Here is a 25414-nt window from a genome sequence, read left to right as displayed (position 1 = left end):
GACTAAGGGCGGCTAATTTCTTATTAGCTATGGATAGGTGGTTAAAATTTAAAGAATTTTAGAAGAGTAACATGAGCCTGCTGACTTCCTGAATGCACCGCAGACGTTGGCCCACGTGTGTCGTTAATGTCCAAATTCTCCAGTTAAACCTGACATATGTCCAAAAACAAAAGACAAAAATCAAAACAAACAACAACAGCAACGCACACACCAAGGACACATCAACATTTCCCACATTTCAGACACCAGCTGAACAGGGGTGAACACTTGTGTAAGCCGACCGCATGGCACCAACACGCGCGCGTGTGCTTGCAGTGGCAGAGCAGCTCCAGGAATAGCGCTGCCTCACATTCTTTCCATGGCTTCGAGTTTAGCTTTGAGAAGGCATTGCCAACAGAGCCCTCTTGATTCCACACATGGGTCATCTGCCCTCTCGAGCCATACAGTGTACTGGCTAAATCAGGGAGGGCACTGGGAACGCTGGCCTCTATGGAGGCCCCCTCAGTGCTATGAACCGTGCGACATCTGGACAGATTGGAGACGACATACTCACCCACGCCTCCTCTGTGTGCTACAGGCATGTATCGGTGTGGCCCCGCCTCTGTGCAAGCCATCAAGCACGGCCACGTTTGCTTCCAGTTCGATGCGCCCTTTGTTTTTGCAGAGGTAAGTGAAGAGCTAGAGGGAAATGTTGTTCCCTCCCCAACCTCTTAACTCACGGAAGAGTGAGATAGAGGTTGTTACTTCTGGCTGTCCCCAGTATGTGGTGTATGCTTTGTGTTTACAAAGTTAACTGGCATCATTCCAACCTCCAAGTTCTTAATGCTAAATGCAATTCTTACTTAACGTTTTTCTTTTCTTGATGTTTTGAGATTTTTTTTCCCAAAAAAACAAACCCTTTACTACCTTACCTTAGTTCTTTGCACCTAAGAAGTAGATGTCAACTGCTCCAGAGAAATTGAGTGGCTAACTGGATCACTCAACTAAATAGTGGTGGAGATGGTCCAGGAATTGAAATTTCAGAGAGTACCGCTTCCCTCTGAGACTAACCCAGCAATCCATGAAAAACAAAATCCACACGTTTTCCAAACCACAGTCTTAGACTGGGCCATGCAATCCATGTCCTGCCATTCCAGGTCATCACCCGTGGCCAGGGGAGGCGGGGAGAGCTGAGTTGCTAAGCAAGGGGGATTGCAGGGGTCTGCTCTGACTGGGCAGTGCAGCCCACCTAATGGTTTGGTGGGGACACTTGGGTGAAGGGCCTGAAATTCTGGAAGAACCAGGTGGGGTCCAGAAGCAGAGGAGGCTGTTAAAGGATGCTCCAAGGAGAGCCTTGAATATCAAATTAAAGGTAAGAGGTGTCAGGTAAAGGAGAAGGCTGGGAGGCTGCTGGGAAGGGTGGGGTATGCACGAGGCTGAGAGGCAGGACTTCCCCAGAGCACGTTTGCACCAATGAATACAGTGAAATAGTGTCTCTCACTGTGTCTACCATTTGATGCTCTCAGCAACCCTTTAAAATATGTATTAAAATTCTACCCATTTTACAGAAAAGAAAATTGAGGCAAAGAGTGGCTCAGTAACCATTTCACAATCATCTAGCTGATAAATAGCGGTGCTAAGATGTGAAGCCAAGCAGACACCTGAGCTCACACTAGTAACCACTACACTCTACTACTCTACAAGGAATAAATAGTTATTACTATTAATAATACATATCAGGCACTGTGCTGGAGGAATTCAGAGGCTCGTGTCCTTAAGAAACATAATTCTAGATGTGAGGTGACAGGACATAAACACACCAAAAGTGAAATAACAATAACAACAATATAAGCAGTGCTGTGGAACTAATTGTCAGATGGGCAGTGTAGGTGACACATGGCCTGCAATTGTGCATACAGACTCAGTAATTGAGAAACAGGGGCCAGGAACTGAAGTAGGGCAGCAGAAACCACAAGACACTGTCCGGGGAGGGGAGGGAGGGCAACCTGAGAACTGACAACAACGATGCCCCGTGGGAGTGTCGCCACGGTAAACAGGGGCAGAGAAGTGTGGGGCCCATGGGGCGGAGGGATGATTAAGCAAAGGGGGTTAGAAGAAGCCAGAGGAAGGAAGGAGCTGTAGGCAGAGGGAATGGCTGGAGCATCCGAAAGCTGTGTGCGGGCAACTGAGAGCTGTGCAGACTCGCTGGAACACCAGGGGCGCAGCTGGGATGTCAGAAGATGAAGGCGGAAGGAACTCAGCTTGGGGGACCCCATGCCCCAAGAAATTTACCCCTCACCCCGTAAGCGAGGGAGAGTTGTCACTGGGGAGTGGCGTGCGCAGGGCGCTGGTGGCCTCATGCAGGGATTGGAGGGGATGATCACGAAGGTGGCAAGAGCTGCTAGAGGGCCAGGTTGTCGCTCTGTCCCGGGGACAGAAGGCCCTGAACTAGACAAACAGCAACCGCAGGGGAAGGAGGCGGCAGGATTGAGAACACTTAGGGAGTAAAATAAGTGTCGCTATCAGAGAGCTATGAAATCAGAAACCTGAAATACACGAAAGGAACAGCGTTCCTCTCCTCCGCACCTGTCACGGCAGTTTGTAGACGCCTTGGGAGACCAGGCTTACTGGACTAGGAAGTTTATCCCCTTGATTTCACTTTGGGATTTGAAGATTTATACAAACCTCCCCAGCTGCTATCTGGTAATTTATGATGCTCTGAGAACCTCTTAAGGGGAAATCACTCTAAAATCCACAAAGCCTGTGTTCATCTTTTTATTATACTTTATTGCTGCAAAGAGGAGAGAGGAAGGGCCTCCCTGCACAAGTGAACTGCCTAATAGCTGTTAATGCGAATGCTTTTTGCTATTATTAAATATAGATCGGGTGTTATGAATGTCACCAGGATTTGCAGGTTATAATTACTCCTTTCTCACCCACTGCAGAGGCGTGTCTGACAGAGAGTACAATTTGTTGCCTTGGCACGGGCTGAGCTCCAGGGCTGAGCCGTTTGTAAGAGACGCTTGAGCTGAGGAGAAGTGTATGAGGAATCTTTCCTCAAGGGGCCCAAAGTAGGACCCCGTGAGGGGCGTCGAAGGAAACTTTAATGGAGCCTACGTGCCTCAGGCCTGCGGCTGCGGCGCCCTCCCCTTTCCTGCCCCCTCCTTGCAGCAGCGAGGCTGTGCCGCCCGGGCGCCCGCGGGAGTTCGCCTGTCCCCCCTCTCAGCGCGCTGACTTCTGGGTCATCCCCTGCTCATTTCCCGGCCAGATTGAGCATCATGTTCAATGACTGCGTTGTAGTTTTCCGAAGGCCTTGGTTTCCTTGAGTGAAAACAGGACCCAGCAGGAGAGGGGTGTGCTTCCAAGGCACCCCCACTCTGCGCCTTCTCCTCTCCTCCCCCATCCTGGACGTTTATCTTCCACATCCCTGCACTTCTGCAGGGCTTGAAGCTGTTTCTCCAGCCCTCCCTTCTCAGGCCTCACCGCTGTGGTGGTTCCTTCAGTTCTGAAAGCCCATCTGCCTTTTCTGTCCCCATCTCATGGCGGCCTAAGGCTTCCAGAGGTGAGAGGAGAGCGGAGCAGCTCTGCGTGCCTGGAGTCATCTTCCGGGTCCCATGTTCACTAAGCACTTGGGGTTCTCAGCGGAGAATTCTCCTCATCTTAGTAAAGGTGGTTCTCTTTGTCTTACCTTCTTCTAATTGGCTCTCTTGTCCCTTCACCCTACTCCACCCCAGACTTACACACGCGCACATGCACAGTACGGCATGCACACATGTGTGTACATGTGCACACTCCTACTTTCCCTCCCTAACACTGACATGATTCTCACGGCAGCAATGACGCCACCACCACAAGGCCACGTTAACCACCCCCTCGCTCCAGAGGCTAAGCCCTCCTCAGCTCTGGCCGGCAGTTCTGTGTACAACCTGTGCAGAGGTCTCTCTGTGCATTCTTCCTTCTCAATTCAAACTTGTTTATTTTGCTACCACTTATTAGGTACAGCCCAATTTTTAGCATCTCCTAGTTGAATCAAAAATAATTCAACCATTCATTCAAATAGCATATTAAACATTGGAATTATGTTGACTTCTCTTCTTAAGGCTGCTCATGCATCTTGCTAGAAATAACTTTCAAAAAATATCATGGATCTAACAGCTTCCACAATCTCAATTGGTGCCCACTGAGCCACATGAAATCACCTCCTGACTCACCTCTCTACTTCTTCTCTCACCCCTTTTCTGTGTACTCCCACAAATCAGCCAGAATTATCCTTCAAAATGTAAACAGAAACATCACACCCCTACCCCAAACCTTCCACCCTTAGAATAAAATGGAACATACATTTTTATGAGATTCGGTGTGACCTGCCACCTGGCTTCCCTTCTATTTTGTCCCTTGCTCATTTCCTTCCAGCCATACTGACCTTCTTACTCTTCTGGAAGCATCCAAGCATGCTCTTGTTTCAGAGCTTTTATACATACTGCTCCTCTTGCTGAGCAGGTGCCCTCCCTGCTCTCTCTTCCTGCGGTGGAAAAGCGTCTGCATGCCCGTCCTCTCTCCACCGTCAAGTCTCTGTCCAGTCGCCTCTGCAAAGACACCTTCATTCACTCCCCCACCACCTAAAATATCACTGTCTGCCCTGTTGTTTCCTCCTACTCTGCCTTAGTGTCTGTTTCTCTCTTTTCTGAAATATACTCTCCATTAAGGTAGGGTCTGGTGCCAGGAAGACCTCCTGGCCAGGCAGGCATCCCCTGCCTCCACGTGCCCTCAGAGCAGCAGCACTGTCTTGGCAGACCATGGATGAGGTTATCTCCACTTGGAAACAAATGAACAAACCAAAACAAATGCTGCCCACAGTTCTAAAACCAAGAGTGAGTCTCCATCCCCAGTGGTGATGAGCACAACTTCTGCCAGCCATGGATATGTGTCCACGTTCTAACAGAAAATTAAAAGTTTGCAGAGAGTATTCCTGCATGCAGCCTGCTGCCCACCCCAGCTTTCCTGAGCCCCCAGGACCTGGACAATGGCAGAGGTTGCGTAGGAAGTGCCTGTGTCTAACAAGCAAGGGTGTGGTATTGCAAAGAAAGCACTGGATTTCTTGTATGGATGCCCAGGTTTGGCATAATTATAGCTCCTTCAAAGACTAGATAGATGATCACTAAGATTTCATCCCATTCAAAAGAATGAAAAGAAAATAGTCTTAAACTTAGGACTTTCACAGGTAGTATTGATCTACCTACCTACTCTGCAAGCCAGGTAAGCTCAGAGAGATTCAGTAACTTATCTAAAGCCACACAGCCTAAGTCCAATGTTCCTCGAAGTATTCCCTGCACTTAACGACTGTTCTGTTGTACAGTTAGTTGGTCTTGGTGGGGCCGATCACTGGTACATTTAAGTCCCTCAGTGGTTCTCCTGTGTGTCCAGGATAGAGAACCATTATGCTAGTGGCTGAACCTGGAAATAGTACTTTCCCTCCAGGCCTGACCCCCAGTGTACATATATAAAAGTCAACTCATACATATGTCTCTCCTCTAACCCCCACAAGGGCTGTGCTGTTGGGCTGGCCTGAGATTTTCACCTATGTGAATTTCTGTAGCCATACTCAAGAGGAGCCCGGGATTTAGCCACTGTCCTATTAGCTTGCCTCCCATAAGCCGTTGTAAGGGTTGTTATTAAGAAGATATTTATCGCCCATGCTGCTATAATTTGCAAGTGGGAGAGGTAGCTGTGTGTGCCTGTGTGGCTTCCTCCAGAGGGAATGCCGAGATTCCCAGGCAGTTCATTTAAAGTTTCCTTAACTTTTTTTCCTGAAGTGACACATATTCCTTAGGTATCTGCTCTGTCCTTTCCTGTCCTCATTCCTGATTGCACACCACGGCCTTTCACACCGTATGGCTACATAACTGAGTTCCAGACACTCTGCTGAGCCACCATTCATTACCCTCAGAAATTTGAGCCTGAGCACAGAACCAGCCCCCACCTCAGGGTGGTGCCCCTGGCCCCGGGGTGAGCGGGGAGGCAGTGCGCTGCCAAGGTCAAGGCAACGGCTACTGACCGCTCGGGTTTGCACCTCTCCACCAGCTCCCAGCCACGTGACCACGGACACTTTGCTTCCCCCTTCCGAGACTTGGTGCCCTCGTCTGTCAGACGGTTATAACAATACATGTTAACACTTCACAGGCTTGTTGTCGTGAGGTTTAAATTAAACCCTTTATAAGTCCCTGAAATATTGTGCGTATTCAGTGAATGTTGGCTATCTCCTTAGTAGAATTCAGACTTTATATACCCTCAGAACATTTGTGAGAAAGGAGAGAAAAGTTGCCCTCTTTGATCTCAACTTTAAAAGATAGGGATATATCACCTCGTTTCCCCAGTACCCAATAATAATGGTTACAATTTTGCTCAATTTTGAAATTTACAAGTCTTATTCACTTAGATCTTATATCACTCTGACCTAAAAGGTTCCTATGAAGTTAGCAGAGCAAGAGCAGTCATTTTCATTTTATGGAATCAGGAACTGAAGTTCAGAGAGGCTAACATGACTTTCTACAAGTACACACCCAGGATCAGAACCCAAGTTTCCTGCAACTGATCCGGTGCCTCCCTCAAATACCTGCACATGGTCTCACCTGCCGGTCCCTCTGCCTATTCTGTCCGGCCTCCCCGCCATTCCTCAGTTCTCCAACCCCTCTGCATCGCTCAGGTTTCAACTCGGCTGTTAGTTCCTAGCTGCCCCGTGAGCTCCCAGGTATCTTGGACTTGCCCTCTCAAGGTACTTACTGTGCCGTACTGCAGGGCTCTCAGGCCTGGGCATCCAGTAGAATTATCTGAGACCTTTTGAAAAATAGAACAGATGTAGGGTCTCACCCAAAACCTCCTTAATCAAGCATCTATTTTTCAAAAGTTCTGCAAGCGATTCTGATGCACAGCGACACCGTCACTAGAGCGTAAACTCTGTAATGGTAGTGACCAGATCTATTTTGTCCATCATTAGGAACCCGGAACCTTGAGCAATATCTGGCTATGTTATTAAATTATATGTTATTATCAATAAGATTTATTGAGTGTTTATACCAGGCACTATGATAACTAATTTATTTCAATTAATTCTGCCAATCATCCTATGAGGAAGGAGTTGTTATTACCGTATTTAAAGAGGGGAAGACTGAGGCTTGGAGAGGAGCTTGGAAAACATTTAATCAATATATCAGTGGCTGTCAGCAGTGCAATTCATGTTTCCTACCTGCTTCCATGCTAATAAATGGAACTCCCAAGAAAGTGATTATAAAAAATACAACAAAGGACTCTGGGAAATCAGCTTTCAGGCACAGATTAGACATTATCTTTTTAAAATAGAGTGATAAAGCAGAACCCTGGAGGAACTTGGGGACCCACCAGCATGGCCCCCAGATGCTATTTCCAAGTGCCATAGATAGCATATTTTAGTTGTTGACCCACCAGAAAATTGCCTGAACTCCTCCTGAATAGTCCAATATCGTTTTTTCAATTCAGATGCTTTGGGCTGCAAGTAACAGCATTAATATGACTGAAACGGTTGGGGGTTTATTTTTCTCATATTAGGAATCCTGAAGTAGGTTGGTCCCGAGGCTGGCGTAGCCATTTAACAGCATCATCAAGCCCCCAAACACCTCTCATCCTTCTCCTCTGCTGTCTTCTGATGGTGGCAGAGTTTCCCTTCATTGACCCAGGATGGCTCCAGCAGCCTCAAGAGACACTTCACTTTGCGTGAAAACCTCTGAAAGCAGAAAGGGAAGGACAAACTCTCCCGTGTACCTCTCTCCTTTTGTAAAGCAGAAAGATCTTTCCCAAAAGCATCCAGCAGACTTCCTCTTCTTCCTAGAAGTGGGTCCATAGCCACTGCTAGCTTAAAAGAAGTCACAGAAAGCAGGTGATAGGCATGGTGGTGTCAGCTCTCCCTTAGAAGGTGGAATTTACCAGGAAGACAAAGGAGAGAAAGAAACAGTTGCTGCGTAGACAACTGATTGCCCTAGTCTCAAAAATTCTTCATTTAAAAAAGTGATGATGAATCTAAACTGGATTCCCCTACAGAACATGTGAAAAACCAGCTTAGCCCTGTGTACCCAATGCCATCAGAGAAAAGAGCGTGTTAGCTCCAGGGATCTCTGGATGACTACACTGTGGAGAGGTGGAGATTTTAGTGACAAGGACATTTGATCATGGCTGACGCTGTCCCCTCCTGTTTCCAGGTCAACAGTGACCTTGTCTACATCACAGCTAAGAAAGACGGCACTCATGTGGTGGAAGCTGTGGATGCCACCCACATTGGGAAATTAATTGTGACCAAAGAAATCGGAGGAGACGGCATGAAAGATATTACTGATACTTACAAATTCCAAGAAGGTAATTTACTACAACCGAATGAAGATTTATTTGCACGAGTCCACTTAGTATTTATTCACTGTCACTTCAAGATGTGTCCCAGAGAATGCACTGGTGTTTGCAGCATTTGGTAGCAAGAGCATAAGTATAAACTCTCATGAGTTTATAGAGACACATCACACACTCGATTTTTTTGTAGCTTTGTGTTCGCTTTGAACAGAATCCCCCCTCATGCGGCTTATGAGATTATTTGGTTTAAAGTCAGATCTATTTTAACAGAATATAGAATATGTTCTTGCCTATAAGAATCTTTATTTTAAATAATCATTTTAGAAAACACTGTATAACTAATGTTATTTTAGTTCAACAATAGAAATTTAAATAACTACTTCACATGTCTTTAGTACTTTAAAAATTATTTTCAGATATGTTTTCCCATTGAATTATCACAGAAGCCCTACAAAGGTGGATAACACAATATAAGTTTCCATAATTCAGGCCAATTAGGTCAAAGGCCAATTTCAATTATAAAATAATATTATAGTGGGAGATTGTCAATTTTTATTGTATAGAATGTTTCAAATGACACTGTGGAGTTCACTTCTATCTCAGTCACTACTGTCTATTCTATATCTGCCATCAGTTTGGTGCTGGGGGTCTCAGTAGTAAGTAGGACCTAATTTCTGTCCTGGGCCAAGTGATAGGATTATTATGCAGAGGGGGCTTTGGCAACAAGGAAGAGTGACATTCAGTCCCACCAAGAGACTCAGAAAAAGCAGAGCCCAGAAAGAGAAGTGAGAGACCTGAGTTCAGGAAAGCTGGACAGAGGTTTCCAGGCAGGGGGTACATGAAAAGAGGCAGGAGGTGTGAAGTTGCCCCGTGTGTTTAGGGTCTTGAAGGCCTTACTAATGCGTCAAGCTTGGAATGCCCAGTGGCTGGAGACAAAGCTGCCCAAGGTCAGTAGCAGCCAGGAGGTCGAGGACCTTGGGTGTCTTGACAGGGAACACAGAATATATTTTGCAAATGTTTTACTGCCAGAGGTTCTTAGGAGCAGCATTTATTTTATTGAATGGATAAAAATGACAAGTAATTACCATATACCTAAATATTCATTGGTATTCCTGAAGTGCTAAGGAGTGCAGAATTTGTTTTAAATATTTTAGACAGTTTCCCTGCTCTTATTTACAAAAGCAATTTGCACTATAAAGGAAAAGCTTGCTGAATTGAGAACTCATGCATAGTCTCAGAAATGGCAGATTTTTGTCATCTGAACTAGTGAATTTTTACTGTATTTCTGAAATGGTTCCCTCTCTTCTCCTGTTGGTTTTCTTCCATTGCATTACATAGATGCAAAGGGTTTTTTCTTTTTGACTTTTTTCCTAAAAGGGAAGTTAAAAATAATATAGGCACAATAGAACAAAACTAACAAGCAATGCCCTTTTACTATAGAGTTACAAGCAAAAAGGTTAGAAAGGGAAAAAGCAGGGTTCGTAGAAACAGCTGCAACATTCACTCATTTAAACATTCATCCACTCAACAGCTTGCCCCTACCACCTGTCACATGCGCGGCTGGGCAGGGCTGGAGGCATGTACAGCCCCGCCTTCCCACCCAGCAGGAGGGAAAAGTAGACTGGGCCCTCACCGTGCGGGTGCAAACTGCTCTGTGCACAGGATGGACAGGTGCAGCAGGGCGCAGGGAAGAACCGGAAACCCAGACTCCGCTGGCAGGGAGAGCCCTAAGGGGGAGCTAGCGATGGGTAACTCAACCCAAAGAGTGGACAAGGATTGGCAGGTGAAGCTGGGGAAAGAATTCCCCAAGAAAAGGTAGCAAGGCAGGGACTGTGGTGTGAACTGCCCTACTTTGGAGGAAGTCCTGACCAGGCAGTGCAGAGAACAAAAGGCGAACCGGCAGGCAGCTGGGAGCAGCCGTAAGAGAGCCGTCCACACGCCCAGCGGCTCACGGAAACCACAGAGCAGAGCACAGCTGCCACTAGCTGTCGCTGTGGAGGGGACAGTGAAGGCCAGATCAGGAACAGGACAGGATCAGAGACCACAAGAGGAAAGACCAAAAACCAGTCCACGAAAGAGGAGTTGGGGGCTGGGCCAGGGGTGGGCTCTAGATTAAAACAAATAAAACGCATCACCTCTGCATGAGGAAGACACCTGAGGTCCAGGCAGGAAGGCGGGACTCGGGGAGAGGAACAGCGGGGTCTGGCCCAGCAGGAAGAACCCCTGAGTCCACATGGACGGTCGTAAGAGACGACTCATCCCGCCTCTGGGGCGGAGTGTGGTCCCAAGTGGATAATTAGCCCCTTAATCAAGGGTCAAGTCCCCTAATCACACACACTACACATGCTAACTGTGGAAATGACTGAGTAGGGTGCTGCTGTGAAGACCCGAGCCTGCACCCGAACACGCTGGGACACGGTGACCGGCTAACGTTGTCCGCCACCAGCACGCAATGAGGGCAGGCCGCTCCGCGTCCCCGCACTGACCACCCCCGCCCGCGTCCCCGCGCTGACCACCCCCGCCCGCGTCCCCGCGCTGACCACCCCCGCCCGCGACCCCGCGCTGACCACCCCCGCCCGCGTCCCCGCGCTGACCACCCCCGCGCTGACCACCCCCACCCGCGTGCCCGCGCTGACCACCCCCGCCCGCGTCCCCGCGCTGACCACCCCCGCCCGCGTCCCCGCGCTGACCATCCCCGTCCGCGTCCCCGCGCTGACCACCCCCGCCCGCGTCCCCGCGCTGACCATCCCCGTCCGCGTCCCCGCGCTGACCACCCCCGTCCGCGTCCCCGCGCTGACCACCCCCGCCCGCGTCCCCGCGCTGACCACCCCCGCCCGCGTCCCACGCTGACCACCCCCGTCCGCGTCCCCGCGCTGACCACCCCCCGCGCTGACCATCCCCGTCCGCGTCCCCGCGCTGACCACCCCCCCCGCGTCCCCGCGCTGACCACCCCCGCCCGCGTCCCCGCGCTGACCATCCCCGTCCGCGTCCCCGCGCTGACCACCCCCCCCCGCGTCCCCGCGCTGACCACCCCCGTCCTCGTCCCCGCGCTGACCACCCCCGCCCGCGTCCCCGCACTGACCACCCCCGCCCGCGTCCCCGCGCTGACCACCCCCGTCCTCGTCCCCGCGCTGACCACCCCCACCCGCGTGCCCGCGCTGACCACCCCCGCCCTCATCCCCGCGCTGACCACCCCCGTCCTCGTCCCCGCGCTGACCACCCCCGCCCGCGTCCCCTCGCTGACCACCCCCGCCCGCGACCCCGCGCTGACCACCCCCGTCCGCGTCCCCGCGCTGACCACCCCGTCCGCGTGCCCGCGCTGACCACCCCCGCCCGCGACCCCGCGCTGACCACCCCCGCCCGCGTCCCCGCGCTGACCACCCCCGCCCGCGTCCCCGCGCTGACCACCCCCGTCCGCGTGCCCGCGCTGACCACCCCCGCCCGCGACCCCGCGCTGACCACCCCCGTCCGCGTCCCCGCGCTGACCATCCCCGCGCTGACCACCCCGTCCGCGTCCCCTCGCTGACCACCCCCGCCCGCGTGCCCGCGCTGACCACCCCCGCCCGCGACCCCGCGCTGACCACCCCCGTCCGCGTGCCCGCGCTGACCATCCCCGCCCGCATCCCCGCGCTGACCACCCCCGTCCGCGTCCCCGCGCTGACCATCCCCGCGCTGACCACCCCGTCCGCGTCCCCTCGCTGACCACCCCCGCCCGCATCCCCGCGCTGACCACCCCCGCCCGGGTGCCCGCGCTGACCACCCCCGCCCGCGTCCCGCGCTAACCACCCCCGCGCTGACCACCCCGTCCTCACTGTTCAGTCGCTCGCGTGATTCCTCTGACCCGCAAGTGCTGACTGGACACTGAATATGGAGATGAGTGAAATCGTGGGGAAGAAATTATTAATTAGAAATTAATAATATTAATGAATTAAATCATGGAAATATCATTTTTCACTTTCGACTTACTAAAGCTTAATATTAACTTCATAACTTTTTTCCAAAATATACAAGTAAGAAACTACAAAACTTTGAAAGCTAGCATGCAGAGAGCTGCTCTCTGGGCAGCATACCCTCCTTGACGACGGTGCCTTGACCTCATCGTCGCTCTGCTCCGCAGTCGCCTCCTCTGTCGCCGGTATCTCCTCGATTTTCTCCCTCCAGTGAGCCTTCAAGGAGGCTCTAGGGTCTCCTGTGTTTAAACACAAAGGTACTGAAGTGTTTTTCAACACTGTATTCCCTGCCAGACACGCCCCACTCTGCCTTCCTTCCCGCCTCCCTGGACCTGTGCGCCCACACGGTCCTGCTCCCCATTCCCGCCACCGCGTAGCCTTGACGCTGTGGCGCTCCGGTTGCCCACGCTTCCTACACTTCCCGGTGTGTCCTTCGCTCTCCTCTCTTGAAATCTTTCCTTATCTTTGTTTCCACAACCCTGCTCTCTCCTGGTTCCTCCACACCCACCTGGCCCTTTTTCCCTCTTTCTGCAACTATACCTTCCCTCTGAATGTCACTTCATTCTAGGCCCCAGTCCTTCCCCCCTACTTTATGACTTCCTACATAGCTGGTGGCGACGTTCACATATATCCTGGTCACCCCAAGTCTGTGTCTCTGCCCAGACTTTCTGTAAATGTCCTACATTCCCAAATGCCGCCTTCTCTCTCTCCCCTGCCCATCCCCGATCTATTTCTCCTGAGCTCCCCTGGTGAAGAGAACCACCATCCACCCACATTTAGCAAATTACAAGTGAGTCAAGCAGCAAATCCTCTAGATGTCCCCTCAGATGCATCCCCTCCCCTCCAGCTCCATGATCACTGTCCAAAAAGTCAACAGTCTCTGGTGTGTAAAATCCTTACTATAGTGCTGATACATAGCGCATGTCCCGCGAAGTTAGTCCCACTCCCGCTTGGAGTTCTGTGATTGCTGCCATGGTCTTCCTGTTAGCTTGGGCTACGATTATTTTTCTCCTGGAAAAATGCCTGCTCTAGCTTCCCCATCCCACCTTCCCTCCTCATCCCCCCCTCCTCTCAGTCTAACCCCTGCCTTGCTGCTACAGTGACACTATCTGCCATGTAAGCCCGAGCCTATTCCCGCACTGCTTCCAGGCCCTCACGCTCTTCCTGCCTCCAGGGCGTTCCCTTCCTAACTCACACAGCCTCTGATTAGCTGGCCTCTGCGCGCCCCTCGCTGTGCCCACAGGTACCCGCCCAGCAGCCAGCTGAGCCGCTGGCAGTTCCCCCAGCAAGCCACGCTCTCACCCGCCTCCCTGGCTTCGCCCTGGCTGTGTAGGAAAACCCCATCCAGGAAGTCCCCCCGCCACCCTCATGTTCCCATGCACCTCGGCCAACCTCTGTCCCAGCATCTGTGACGAACACATCTGTGCTCCGACAGTTCTTCACCTGTTCCTCTGGTACCTGTGAGGGAAAGGCCGTGCTTCTCGTCTGTGCCAAGCACGGTGCCCGGAACCATAGGGGCTCCCACAGCATGAGATGACAAATGAATGGTCACCGAGGTGACACTTTCACAGGGGGGCTTAATTAAACATAAAATGTCCTAAACTGGACTGTTTAGTGCCTGGTATAAAGATGAGAATTTTGCCTCTGGCTGAAAGCAAAGTGCTTCTCCAAACGGCCATCCTGCGGATCCTCTGTGGCAGGTCAGGCCCAGACCCTGGGGACACAGACAGAGACGGACAAGTCAGACTGCATGCCCGTGCTCACGGAGCTTGCATTCCGGCAGAGGAGATACTGTCACACAGTGATTAGTGCTGTGACAAGCAGGGGAACAAAAACCAGGCATGTGTTAGTGAGAGACGAGAGGACCAGCGTTTGGGGACACATTATACAGGGTGAGGGGGGAGGACTGAGGAGGTGACAGTGGACCTAAGGCCAAAACAATAACAAGAGGCTTCATCCAACATAAAAGGGCTGTCTTATTATATCCTAGTTAACACGAAGATTTTTTTTGACCTTGTGACTGGAGATTCCCACAGAGGAATCTCACAAAATAAAATCTGGCTTTGGATAAATTTCTCATAGCACTAAAATTTTGCCCATGGCTCTGAATTATGTAAGACACCAGAGCGCAGAGCGTAACTGTAGGAAACGGGCATGACTGTGCCCTGCTCTGGGAAAACCCTGCAGCTCCTTCCTCTTCTCCGGGCCTGCGCTTCCCGCAGCAGCCCAGCCTGCCCCTCCCGGGCTGCCCGGAGGAGAGCTCCAGGTGCCTGCACTGCCACGCGCTGCCCAGCTGCTCGCAGCCTGCAAGCCTCCCTCTCCCCGGGCCTCGCCCGGGCCAGCTCGCCTCCTCTCCCCGAAGGCAGCCCCTCTCTGATCAGATTCCTGCTGCTCGGATTTGCCTCCTGCATTGTGCTAAATGCACATTTGGCCCCCGTCCAGAGTGAGAATCGATGGTGCTTTCTTTCTCACAGACTTACCTGCCAGATGATTCCTGCTGACACGTTCCACTGCGCTGTCCTCACCCTGCCTCTCCTTCGCTTCACGTTGTCTCCTCCTGTGGACCTATGAACACCAACTCCAGCCAAGGCTTACCCCGGGCCAGCTGTTTCTGGCACATCCTTGCAGTCCTGACAATCAGGGGAATCGGTCACACACACACACACACACACACACACACACACACACACACACACCACCTGCTGGCATTTTCTGTCTTCGCAGAGTAGCTTCCTCTTATTATTTGCCTACCACCTCTAATCCACCTAACACTCCGAGGATGCAGGAAACAAAGAAACTGATGGTGTTAACAGTGCCTACCTTGTAGAGCTCTTATGAGGATTAAATGAGATAATTCACAAAAGCACTTATCCCGAAGCTCGGCTCACAGTTAGCGCTCAGTGGTAGTTATTGTGATTAATTGGCCTCTTAATCACCATTCTATTTCATTATTAACTAGGTAAAATAGAAGGCAATATCTTAAAATTAACATAATTATAAAAGCCAGAATTCATGTTTTGAAGTGATTTTTTTCTGCTAGCCATTCTCATGACCGGTTTTTACAAGCCAAAGAATTTGCCTTCATCTTTGCATGCTGTCCTCCACGATGCACAGGGGTAGACCCAGGGCTATTTAGGATGGAAAACAGAATGGCCGCCACCCCTCTGCACCTCCAGCAGCCCTGTCCCCAAGGCCACGCCCTGTCTCCGCAGCTCTGCGCCCCTGCTTGTCAGTGGGGGCAGGGCCTCTCCGAGGCCTGACCCGTGTCTGTGTTTCCTGCCTCCTCGCCTACACACAGCTCCCTTTCTCTTCGTCCAGAGCTCAGCCCTTCCCCTCCTCCCCACACCTTCATCTCCATCGCGACCAGCTCGGAAACCCCACGCAAGACATTTTCCTCAAAACACGTCAGCCGGCGTTAGAACGTGGGTGCGCTGCCACCAGCCAATAGCTATCCCTCAAAAAACCACATCCAATGTCAGATGCATTTGGGAGACCTTACATTAAAGAAAAGTAAGTCGGTCTCTTGCTGTAGGGCGTCATCTCAGAGCCTCTGACGGGCTAGTGGCGCCGGAGGACACGCGGGGGCTCTGCACAGCTCGGTGCTCCTCCCGCGTCTGACCTGAAAGCGCTGGGACAGGGAAGGCCTGTTGATGTCTTGCCAGAGCCCAGTGTGCTGGGGCAGCTCGAGGTGTGCAACTCTGCGTGGGGTGGGAGGGAGGTGGGGGAAGGCAGGGCGGGAGCCCTCTAGGTCAACCCAGCAGAGAGCAAGTGGACAGGCCCAAGTGGAAGGCAGGAGGGGGAGGACAGTCTTGTTGGGGATCCATAAACTGGAGAGAATTTATACTGCAGGAGGTGGAATGGCAAGAGGCAATAATTTCCATGATCGATGCCTAGAGGTCCCCAAGTCCTTGCTACATGGCTAGGACTCAAGAAGGGAAGCAAATTCACCCCACAGTTTGAGAAGAGTCAGATTTTGCCAATTTTACCTGGTGACCCCTGAAATAGTGGCACTGGAAAAACAACTCTTAGCACATCCCTTTCTAGATAGGCCCTGGCACTGCCAGCTGCAGACTTGGCCACCCAGGCAGGTCACCTACTCTCTGGAAATCTGAATTTGCAGAATTTGTAACAGAGGAATAATGGTGGCATCTGCCACCCAGGGAGGTCATGAGGCTGTAGAGACACTCCGGTGAGCACAGTATGCAACGTGTCTATTAATGTGACTTTCTCTTTGTGGATTGCAATTCTTTTTCCCTGTCATTATCTCTGGATCTCTCCTAGGTCAAGAAGAAGAGAGATTAGCCCTAGAAACCGCCCTGATGTACGGAGCCAAAAAGCCTCTCAACACAGAAGGTGTCGTCAAACCAAGGTCTAACGTGGACATGGACTTTGAAGTGGAAAATGCCGTGCTGGGGAAAGACTTCAAGCTCTCCATCACCTTCCAGAACAACAGCTCCAGCCGTTACACCATCTCGGCCTATCTCTCAGGCAGCATCACCTTCTACACCGGGGTGGCGAAGGCAGAATTCAAGAAGGAAACATTCGAAGTGACGCTGGAGCCCTTGTCCTGTAAGCTAACCAGGGCATGTTCTCTCCAGGACTTGCTGCCTGGCTCCCTGTCTCTCTAGGACAGCTCTCTGTGCAAGTTAGCGTTATCTCCCAGAGCTCAGGAGTGTGACCCTCTATTCTAGACCAGCCTCAGTTTTCTTCACATCTGATGCATAGAAGTGAACGTTGAAATTTTCAAAGCCTAGAGCCCCATGGGTCCTGGGAAGTAGATGGAACTTAACGTCTTACCGCTCACGGTGTGGTCTGGGGACCAGAGGCATCAGCATCTCCCAGGAGCTTATCAGAAACGCAGGATCTCAGGCCCCGCCCCAGACCTCCTGAATCAAAATCCCATTTTGACAAGATCCCGAGGGGACTGGAGCGCCAGGAAAGTTGTAAAGCACACGTCTAAATGACCCGTCTCAGAAAATGGGCTCGCAGGTGGTGCCTCTCTCCCAATTTAGGGAAATCTTTTGGGGGATGCCCAGAAGGAATGTGTTTTCTCTTACTTTCTAGAAAGTAGGGAGATCTAAGGCCTGCATGCAGACTGTTTCTTAAAAATACTCTGATGGGCAGGGAGAGAACCCATCCCCAGAGATTGCCTTCCAGGAGCCTGTGGATGGCTTTGTTCTCTCTGCCATCTCTCGTGGGGCCTCCTTCTCATCCTTGTGCACATGCCTTCCAAGCATTTTCATCACTATAAAAATGCAGGCTATTTTAAGCAGGTTGGGATCCGCATGCCACTGGTTACTTTGGGGATTACAGTTTCAGCCAGTCTCATTTCCCTGGTGCTAGTATTTGGTGGGCACAGTAGTTGGCCACATGACTGGCAAAATGAGTCAACTGGAAGAAGCTGGGCTCCAGGCAGGAGTGTCAAGTTAGAGAGAGCAGGTTGCAAGGACCTGAATATTTCAGGGCACGGATTCCCATTGACCTGACATGTGACACTAAAAAAAAAGAAGAAAATAAAGAAAAAGATATTCAAATAATTTTTACAAAGCAGAGGCAAGCAAGACTAATATGACCCCCTGGGATGACCAAACCATATGTCTCAGTCGTTCTCAAGCTCTGTCCCTGTTGGCTGTCACAACCCACAGTACCCTTGCTGAAGCTTTAGAGAAATATTTTTAGAAAAATAGGAAACTATTCCTAAAAATTCTATTTCCAAGAAACGTACCCAAACCAAAAGGAAGTAAATCTCCCTAGCTTCAGTGATATTGCTAATAATTAACAAATCACTGTGGGTTTTTTTTGTTTTTTCCCGAAACTAGAAGATCTGACACTTTTCCTCTTCCTAGAGATGGGAAAGGGAGTCCCCATAGAAAAGGAGAGTCAGTGTAAAGGCCTAAAGAGGACAACAGTCACCGTGATTGCTTGAAACAGGCACCCACATGTGGTTTCCGAGAGCTTGAGCCTTGAAGTCAGACAACTCTGTGTGTAAGGGTGTGCTGTGTCACCTACCGACTTTCCCTGGACCAGTTACTCAAGCAATCTGAGCTCTCCCTCCTCATCTGTAAATGAGAACAACCCACCACTCCACAGGATTGGTCTCCCCAAACCTTTATTTAGTGCTTGCAAGTCCAGGTTCTGTTTTGTGCTCGAGATGTAGCAATGCCCTCCCCTTATGGAGTTTCTGGTCTCGTGGGGGAACTGGACAGTAAGAAATCAAATGAGTGAATATATAGTATGGCTATATGGATAATATCAACTATAAAGCAGGTGGCGGGGAAAGGCAATGCTGGTGGCAGTGGGATAGTTGGGCAGCCAGGTCTCTGTTAAATGTCTCTAATAGGGTGACATTTAACAGAGACCTAACAGAAGAACACAACTAAGCATTCCAGCCAGAAGAAACCATATGTGCAAAGGCCCTGGGGCCAGACCATGTCTAACATATTCAGTGAGCAGTGTGGAGCTAGAATTAGAAGCAAAGATGGCAAGGGGGAAAGTGGTGGGTGAAGATCATATAAAGAATTGTAGGCCCTCGTAAGGACTTTGCCCTTGATGTTAAGTGAGCTGAGGAACCATTAGAGGGTTTTGAGCAAGAGTGTGGCATGATCTAACTTAAGTTTTGAAAGATCATTCTAGCTGCTGTGTTGAGAAGAGACTAAAGCAGAAGTAGGCCTGAAGCTTAAAGACCAGTTAGAATGCTTTTGCAATCATTCAGCCGAGAGGTGGTGGTGGTAGTGAGGGGAGCAGTGAGAACTGGTCAGATCTGGGTGTGTTCTGAAGGTAGAACCCACCTGAGCAGCTTATGAATTGGCTATGTGTTATGAGAGAAAAGGAGTGTGGAGAAAACCAAATAAGACAATTTATATGACATGCTTTGCACATGGTAGACTTTCAATGAGTGGTAACTTCCAACATATTTACATTGGGGGAAACTGAAGCTAGAAAGATGAGTTGATGTGTTCAAGGCCACACACAGCAATTAGAGGCAAAGTAGGTAATAGAACCCAAGTCCCATTCAGGCAATGACAATGAGCCAGTTCAGGACAAACTTGGCCCCGGGTGGGCCAGTTACCTTCCCTGTGTCCTCATCACCTGCAGTCCAACCCAGATCTTTAGGTGGAAACTAAACACCAGCCTTTTCCCATTTCACAAGAGCTTTGTCTCTCAATCTCCTTCCTCTTCTCTCTATGCTCCAATTAAAGAACAAGCTCATGTGAGTGAGGGGGCTAGAATGGAATGCTTATCATCATGTCAGTCATTAATCTAGGGACAGCCTACCAAACTTACATCTGAGTTAGTAGGATCATGCTTCCACCCACTTGGCCAAACCTAGGGCTTGTCCTGAATAACCTGAAGGGAACTGGAGACTCTTTGTTCCTTTGCCCTGCAGGTAGGTGGCATTAACTGCCATGCAATGAATTGCATATTGCAATCTAGAATAAATTGCAGAATATTGCAAAAAGCATCAAATATTGCAAAACACATCTTCCAAGCATTTAGAAGACATAATTCTAGACCTCGGTCAGGCATTCTTAGATCCCTCTGTTGCAGAGACAGTCCTCTAAGCAAAATGGGAGGCGAACTTTCCAGATTGATAATTATAAGGAATGTGTGTGCTAGAATCAGCTTGGAAGATCTGAATAACTTAAACCTCCCAGTACCTTCAAAGGTGCTATCGTTTCCACTTGGCTATATTTAGTTTTCTCTGCTTTTTGGAAAAGAGATGAGGCAGCTCCAGTCTGTGTCTCCCTTGGCTTTCCCCAGACACTGTAAACGATACTGGCAGCATCCCAGCCCCTGCGCATAGAGTGAAAATCTATTCCTCTTTCCCTTGCCACGTTTAATAAACTTTATCTAGAACAATTTCTTGTGCAGTGGCAAAACACAGCACTTACATAACGTACTATTTCAGGAGCACTGTTCTCTTGGGCTCTGAAACGCAGCCCGGTTTCTTTAGTGCTGTGACTTAGGGAGTGTTCTACCTTGGAGAAGAAAGGGGTCCTGATTCCGAGATTATAAAAGTAGCAAGAGTCTCTGCGAAGAAGCCAGGCACATCCCACCAGCCTAAAGAAACCCAGTGGTCAAACACAGCCCTCTATAAATAGCCACAGGCAGTCTGTTTTTAAAAAATTATCACTGGAGGCAGCTGGAGGCAAAATGCATGTTCTCCAAGGCCTGCCACTTTGCCACTCCATCCATCCAGATCTGGGGACATGAAGAACCACATTGTCATCATCTGAGCCAGAGCCTCCCTCATCTGGATGGGGGAAGTAATTAATTGCTAAGGGAGCCATGGAGGAAGCAGGGTCCAGGCTCATGTCCAAAGAAGGTGGACAATTATGAGTGGGTCATTTGAAAAGGCAGAATTCAGGGGCCAAGGTGAAGGCAAGGTCATAGCTTCAAAGAACTGGCTCTAAGTGGAATAGCACCAAGCCAGTTGTTTATTGCTTGCCTGGAATGGACTAATATATCCTAATAATCTGCATGGCTCAGGGCAGGGATCCTCAGTCTCAGCAAATTGACATTTCAGGCCAGATATTTCTCTGTCATGGGCACTATCCTGTGTACTACAGGACATGTAGCAGCACTGTTGGCCCCTACCCACCAGATGCCAATAGCAAGCCACCCTCCACTTCAGCTGTGGCAACAAAAAGGTCTCCAGACATTGCCAGACATCCCAGGGGGAAGGAGGGCAAAATTCCCCGCCATTGACAACCACTGGGTGATGGGGTCCCAGGGATGCAAGACTTTGGATTTCAAACCCAGACCCTCCTGAGTCCACCCTCATGCTTCTCTAACTCCCCCTGCCTTATTTTGTTAGAACCTCCCATCTCTCAGAGCTGCTCACACCTGAATAGGCACCTCTAGGACCTCATTCAAATGCAGAACCTGCATCTCTCACAAGCTGCAGCTGCCCTGACATGGTTGCGGTGCCCTGGTCTGCAGAGCACTGGGAACCTGCCAGGGCCTCGTCTAGAAGGGCCACCCCCACTCTGGGAGCAAGGATTCCACCTGCTGGCTCTGTGGGGAGCCCTGGTCATTGGAGCAGGCCTTCTCAACCCTGGCTGCACATCACAGTCGGCTGTGGACTTTTAAAAATGCTGATGCCTAGGCCCCAACCTACAAGGCTCTGATTTAGTTGGTCTGGGCTGGGATATAGCATGGCAAGTTTTTAAGGGTCCCCGGGTGATTGTGCCATGGAGCCAAGACTGAGAACTCTTCAGTCCGAAGGTTAGAGGCAGGCACAGCAACTGCACGCCTGTACAGAGACTTCCAAGTTGAGGTGTTGCCCAAGGCCTCCCCAGCCTCTTTAGTCTTCAGGGTCTGGAGCAAGCTGCTGCGGATCCAGTCCAGGTGTGAGAGTCCAACCACGGGTGACGAGCACAGCTCCATAAACGCTCACCTGTGAGCCAGTGGCAAGTGGAGCCCTCCCCCTGCCCTGGGGCTTGTCTGCCCACGGGCAGCATCCCATCCTCCCCACAGGCTGCTGCTCAGTGCGGTGGGCGAAGCGAACTGCCCCCTGCCCTCAGCTACTGGCCAGGGGAACTGCTTCCCACAGTAACTTGGCAGGAGGCCAAATGCCGGGCAGGGAGGCAGTGGAGATTTGCCACGGAGCACCACGGAGTCTGTTCCCTGTGTGTGGGAATGGAGGCGTGAGTCACGCACCCCCTGCTGGGCCTGCCAGCTGTGGGTGCAGCACAGGCACCTGGCTCAGACCAGGTAGCAGCAGGTGCCACGCCTGGGCTTGGCCTGCAGAACTGCCCTTTGCACTCTAGAATCCCGGGCTCTGGGAAATGGGGGTGGTAGAGAAAGTGGGCCAGAGCCACAAGCTGGAATGCACCATCCTCAGCCAGATGGGGATGAGAGGGGAGCCAGGACCACCCTCCTCCTCCCAGTGCCGTCCCCACTGGCTTGTCCTCAGGACCAAAAAAAAAAAAAAATCAGTGGCTTGAGAAATATGCATTTGGCACAGAGGTCTTCTAAATTACAAATAGGGAGGGGCTTGGCGATCGTTGAATGTTCCAACAGCTTCTTTGTCCATAGAAAAAGCATGATATCAGATAGGTGCAGAAAAAGCCAGAGAGAAAATGTGGAGCACTATAAGGACAGTTTAGATAGTTGACAGTTTTGCCCAAGTGTGGTCCCTGGCCTGGATGAGACATTTTCTTTTCCACAAGGGGTCAACACGTGCAGTGGTGGCCTTGGAACTTCACCACCCCACATGTGCCATTTGGGGACTAAACCTACCCAAATCAAAGCCACAGTTAAAACACCTTGGCCCTCCATTTGAAACATCTTTGCCATGGCCTTCCTTTTACAACAGCAAAAGCACTGATTGGAAAGTTCGACACATTTTCTCCAGTAAGACTTGGCTGAATATTAAATGTCCAGCACATTCTTTGCACAAGAAGCAGAGAGCTTGTCCCCGATTCACTCCAGTGCCCCTGGCCTGTGCTGTGCTCCGGGGCTGCCGCGCTAAGGTGGGGAGGACGGGACCTTGGGAGAGTCAAGCAGACCCCGTCTCAGGTCCTGACGCTGGGCCTGTTTTTCCTCCTGCCAGTCAAGAAGCAAGAGGTGCTGATCCAGGCCGGCGAGTACATGGGCCAGCTGCTGGAACAAGCGTCCCTGCACTTCTTCGTCACAGCCCGCGTCAACGAGACCAGGGATGTCCTGGCCAAGCAGAAGTCCACGGTGCTGACAATCCCCACGGTTGTCATCAAGGTCAGTCTTAGCGTCTCGCCTCAGACAACGGCGAAAGGCAAGGCTGTTGACTGGGCCCCAGGCCTGGCATGTGTGTGTGTGTGAGGAGTGTCTGCTCAGACACAAAACACAGTGGAGCTAGAATCCTCTTGCTCTTTGAAGAAGTAAACTGCCCTATATATAGACGCGCACACAGAGCGCTCTCCGCTCCTCTCCAGATCCAATGCAGAGATGTGGCTGCGATATAAATATCCCCCGTGGGTCTAAACACACTGGTGAAGGAAGATAAGGAGGTGTGATGGCTACAGGCACTTAGAACTTTCAGCATCTCCAGAGTAACGCAGGCCGGGCAGGCCGGGAGAGAGGGGAACTGCCCGGCCAGCGTCCCGCCTGCGTTTTGGACAGTAGTGTTGTTCACTGCGGTGCAGCGGTAGACAGCAGACTGCACAGTCCAAACGCGCTGCTTGATGATTTTGTGCATCTGTGGATACCTTGCAGCCAGCAGCCACATGAAGAGATAGAGCCTTTCAACACCCCGCACAGTTCCCTCAGGTCTCAAGTAGTCGATAAGCCCCTAGCCCATCACCGAGAGGAGCACTTTTCTGACTTCTAGCACCATAGCTTGGTTTTGCCCAATTGTTCAATAGTTTTAACCTTGCCTCTGCAGTTACCACCAGAAGTCTCTGCCCAAATGGCTCAAAGGAATCGGCAGAGGAGGATGAGGGTGGACAGGAGTGGGAAACTGATATAGGAGCCTGTTCGCTCCTACTTTTCAGGGCCACAGCCAAAGCTCCTGGTGGTATCTGTGGCCACATCCCTGAGACACCTTCCTGCCCTGGAAGCAGGAACCCAGACTCCAACAGAGACGCAGGGAGGTGACATCTTATGCTAGCCCTTATTCAGGGCTGAGAGTCCTCCCCCAGTCTCTGGGGAACGGTCTTGAAGTGATTAGAGCGATTAGCACGACCCTGCGAGGAGGCCTTCCTCTAGAGTGGGAGTAAATCAGAGCTTCCGTGAAGTCTGTCATACTTTCAAAGGTTTTGGGGGCAGGGTGAGGGTAGGCCTTGTTTCTCATGAATCTTCTGCTGTGAATCATTTATAGAGCTCAGAACTGATGTATAGCATTCAAAATGGCTTTGTTTGAGCACCTACGGGGTTCAGACACCATGATCACCGCTTTACAGGCATGGTTGTGTTTTCAACCTCAGCAGCCCCACAAGGCAGGGAGTACTGACATCACCACTGTACAGATGAGAAGACTGAAGACTAGACAGGTCAAAATAACTCACGCAAGGTCACACGGCCAGCAAGCTAGGCCTCGAACCCAGGCCGTCTGCCTGCAGAGGCGGGGCTGGGAACCGGCTCCTGTCACGGTTCTCAAGGACTGGCCCTGGATAGATGGCACAGTGAGCCACCGAGACAGGGCTCGTCCAAACTCACAGACGGGTAGTGACCGTCGGGGAGCAGAACACCAGGCCCTTCATTCTGGAAAGGCTCCATCATCGCTTCTCCGTGGTTCTTTCACCACCTGTGTCGCTGCCCACAGGCCCACCATGGCACTGTCATCAGCACAGGAAGCCTTAAGAAGCAGGACGAAAACGAGGATGTGCAGGGTTTGCAGGCAGAGTCAGCAACAAACGCAAAACCAAGAAGTGGGCATTGACTTTCTGCAGAGGAGCCGCAGCCCTGTGAGAACGTGTAGCGAGTAGCGTAAGGAGCGAGGCGGCCTGGCCAGCAAGGCTGCCCGGCACGGCGGCCGCCCTCTACATACGTGCCAGCCCCCCAGGCCTCTCCCAGCTGCACGCAGACGCAGCTTTTGCCAGGCTGGTGGGGCCGCTGAGCAGGGCTGCTTCATGAACTCAGCCCTGACCCTTCCCCCCAGGGGCGAGGCCTGCCAGCTGTCCTAATTACAAAGCCTGGCCTATCCCTGCCAAGGTCTCAGGAGAGAACCTTCCCAGGCTATGAAGTGCTCAAACCACAGCAGAAAGTAGAATCTAATTGCACCACTGATAATAAACTGGAGGTAGGAAGGAAACTGGTAACTTTCATCTTTTAGGCATTATTAATTTGAAGGATTATTTGTGAGTTATCTTCTGGGTTTACATAAAGTGCAATTTAATTCCCCAGGGGCAGAATCAGAAATACCTTATTCCCACAAGTTAGCAGACCTGGGCAGGGAGGTTGTAGTTTAAATAAAGAGTTGTGTTTGTGTTTGTTTCTGCAAGGGAATCAGGGATGCCGTTGCTGGAGTAAACGTGTGTAGAGGTAGGGCCGTTTGGCACTCCAGTGTGGGAGACATGGGACTTCTGGCTTCTGTCTGTGCTATGTTGGTTCAGAAAAAGGGGATGAGGCATCCTCCCATCATGTCTCTTAACCATTAACCGCAACGAGAAACTAACTTCAAACAGGGGAAGGGT

General features: G+C 51.0%; 1 protein-coding gene across 1 annotated transcript in view; it reads left to right on the top strand.

Annotated features, from left to right (window-relative positions):
- Positions 1–25414, top strand: part of F13A1 (coagulation factor XIII A chain) — a 161320-nt gene that overhangs the window by 116390 nt on the left and 19516 nt on the right. Inside the window, exons 10-13 of the mRNA XM_012737725.3 lie at positions 578–666; positions 8208–8361; positions 16581–16868; positions 22858–23018. Of these exons, the coding sequence (XP_012593179.2) occupies positions 578–666; positions 8208–8361; positions 16581–16868; positions 22858–23018 (692 nt within the window). The remainder of the gene's footprint in view (positions 1–577; positions 667–8207; positions 8362–16580; positions 16869–22857; positions 23019–25414) is intronic.

The sequence above is a fragment of the Microcebus murinus genome, chromosome 15, assembly GCF_040939455.1.
Source record: "Microcebus murinus isolate Inina chromosome 15, M.murinus_Inina_mat1.0, whole genome shotgun sequence".
In the NCBI taxonomy this organism is placed as follows: Eukaryota; Metazoa; Chordata; class Mammalia; order Primates; family Cheirogaleidae; genus Microcebus; species Microcebus murinus.
This window is presented reverse-complemented; position numbering and strand designations above follow the sequence as displayed.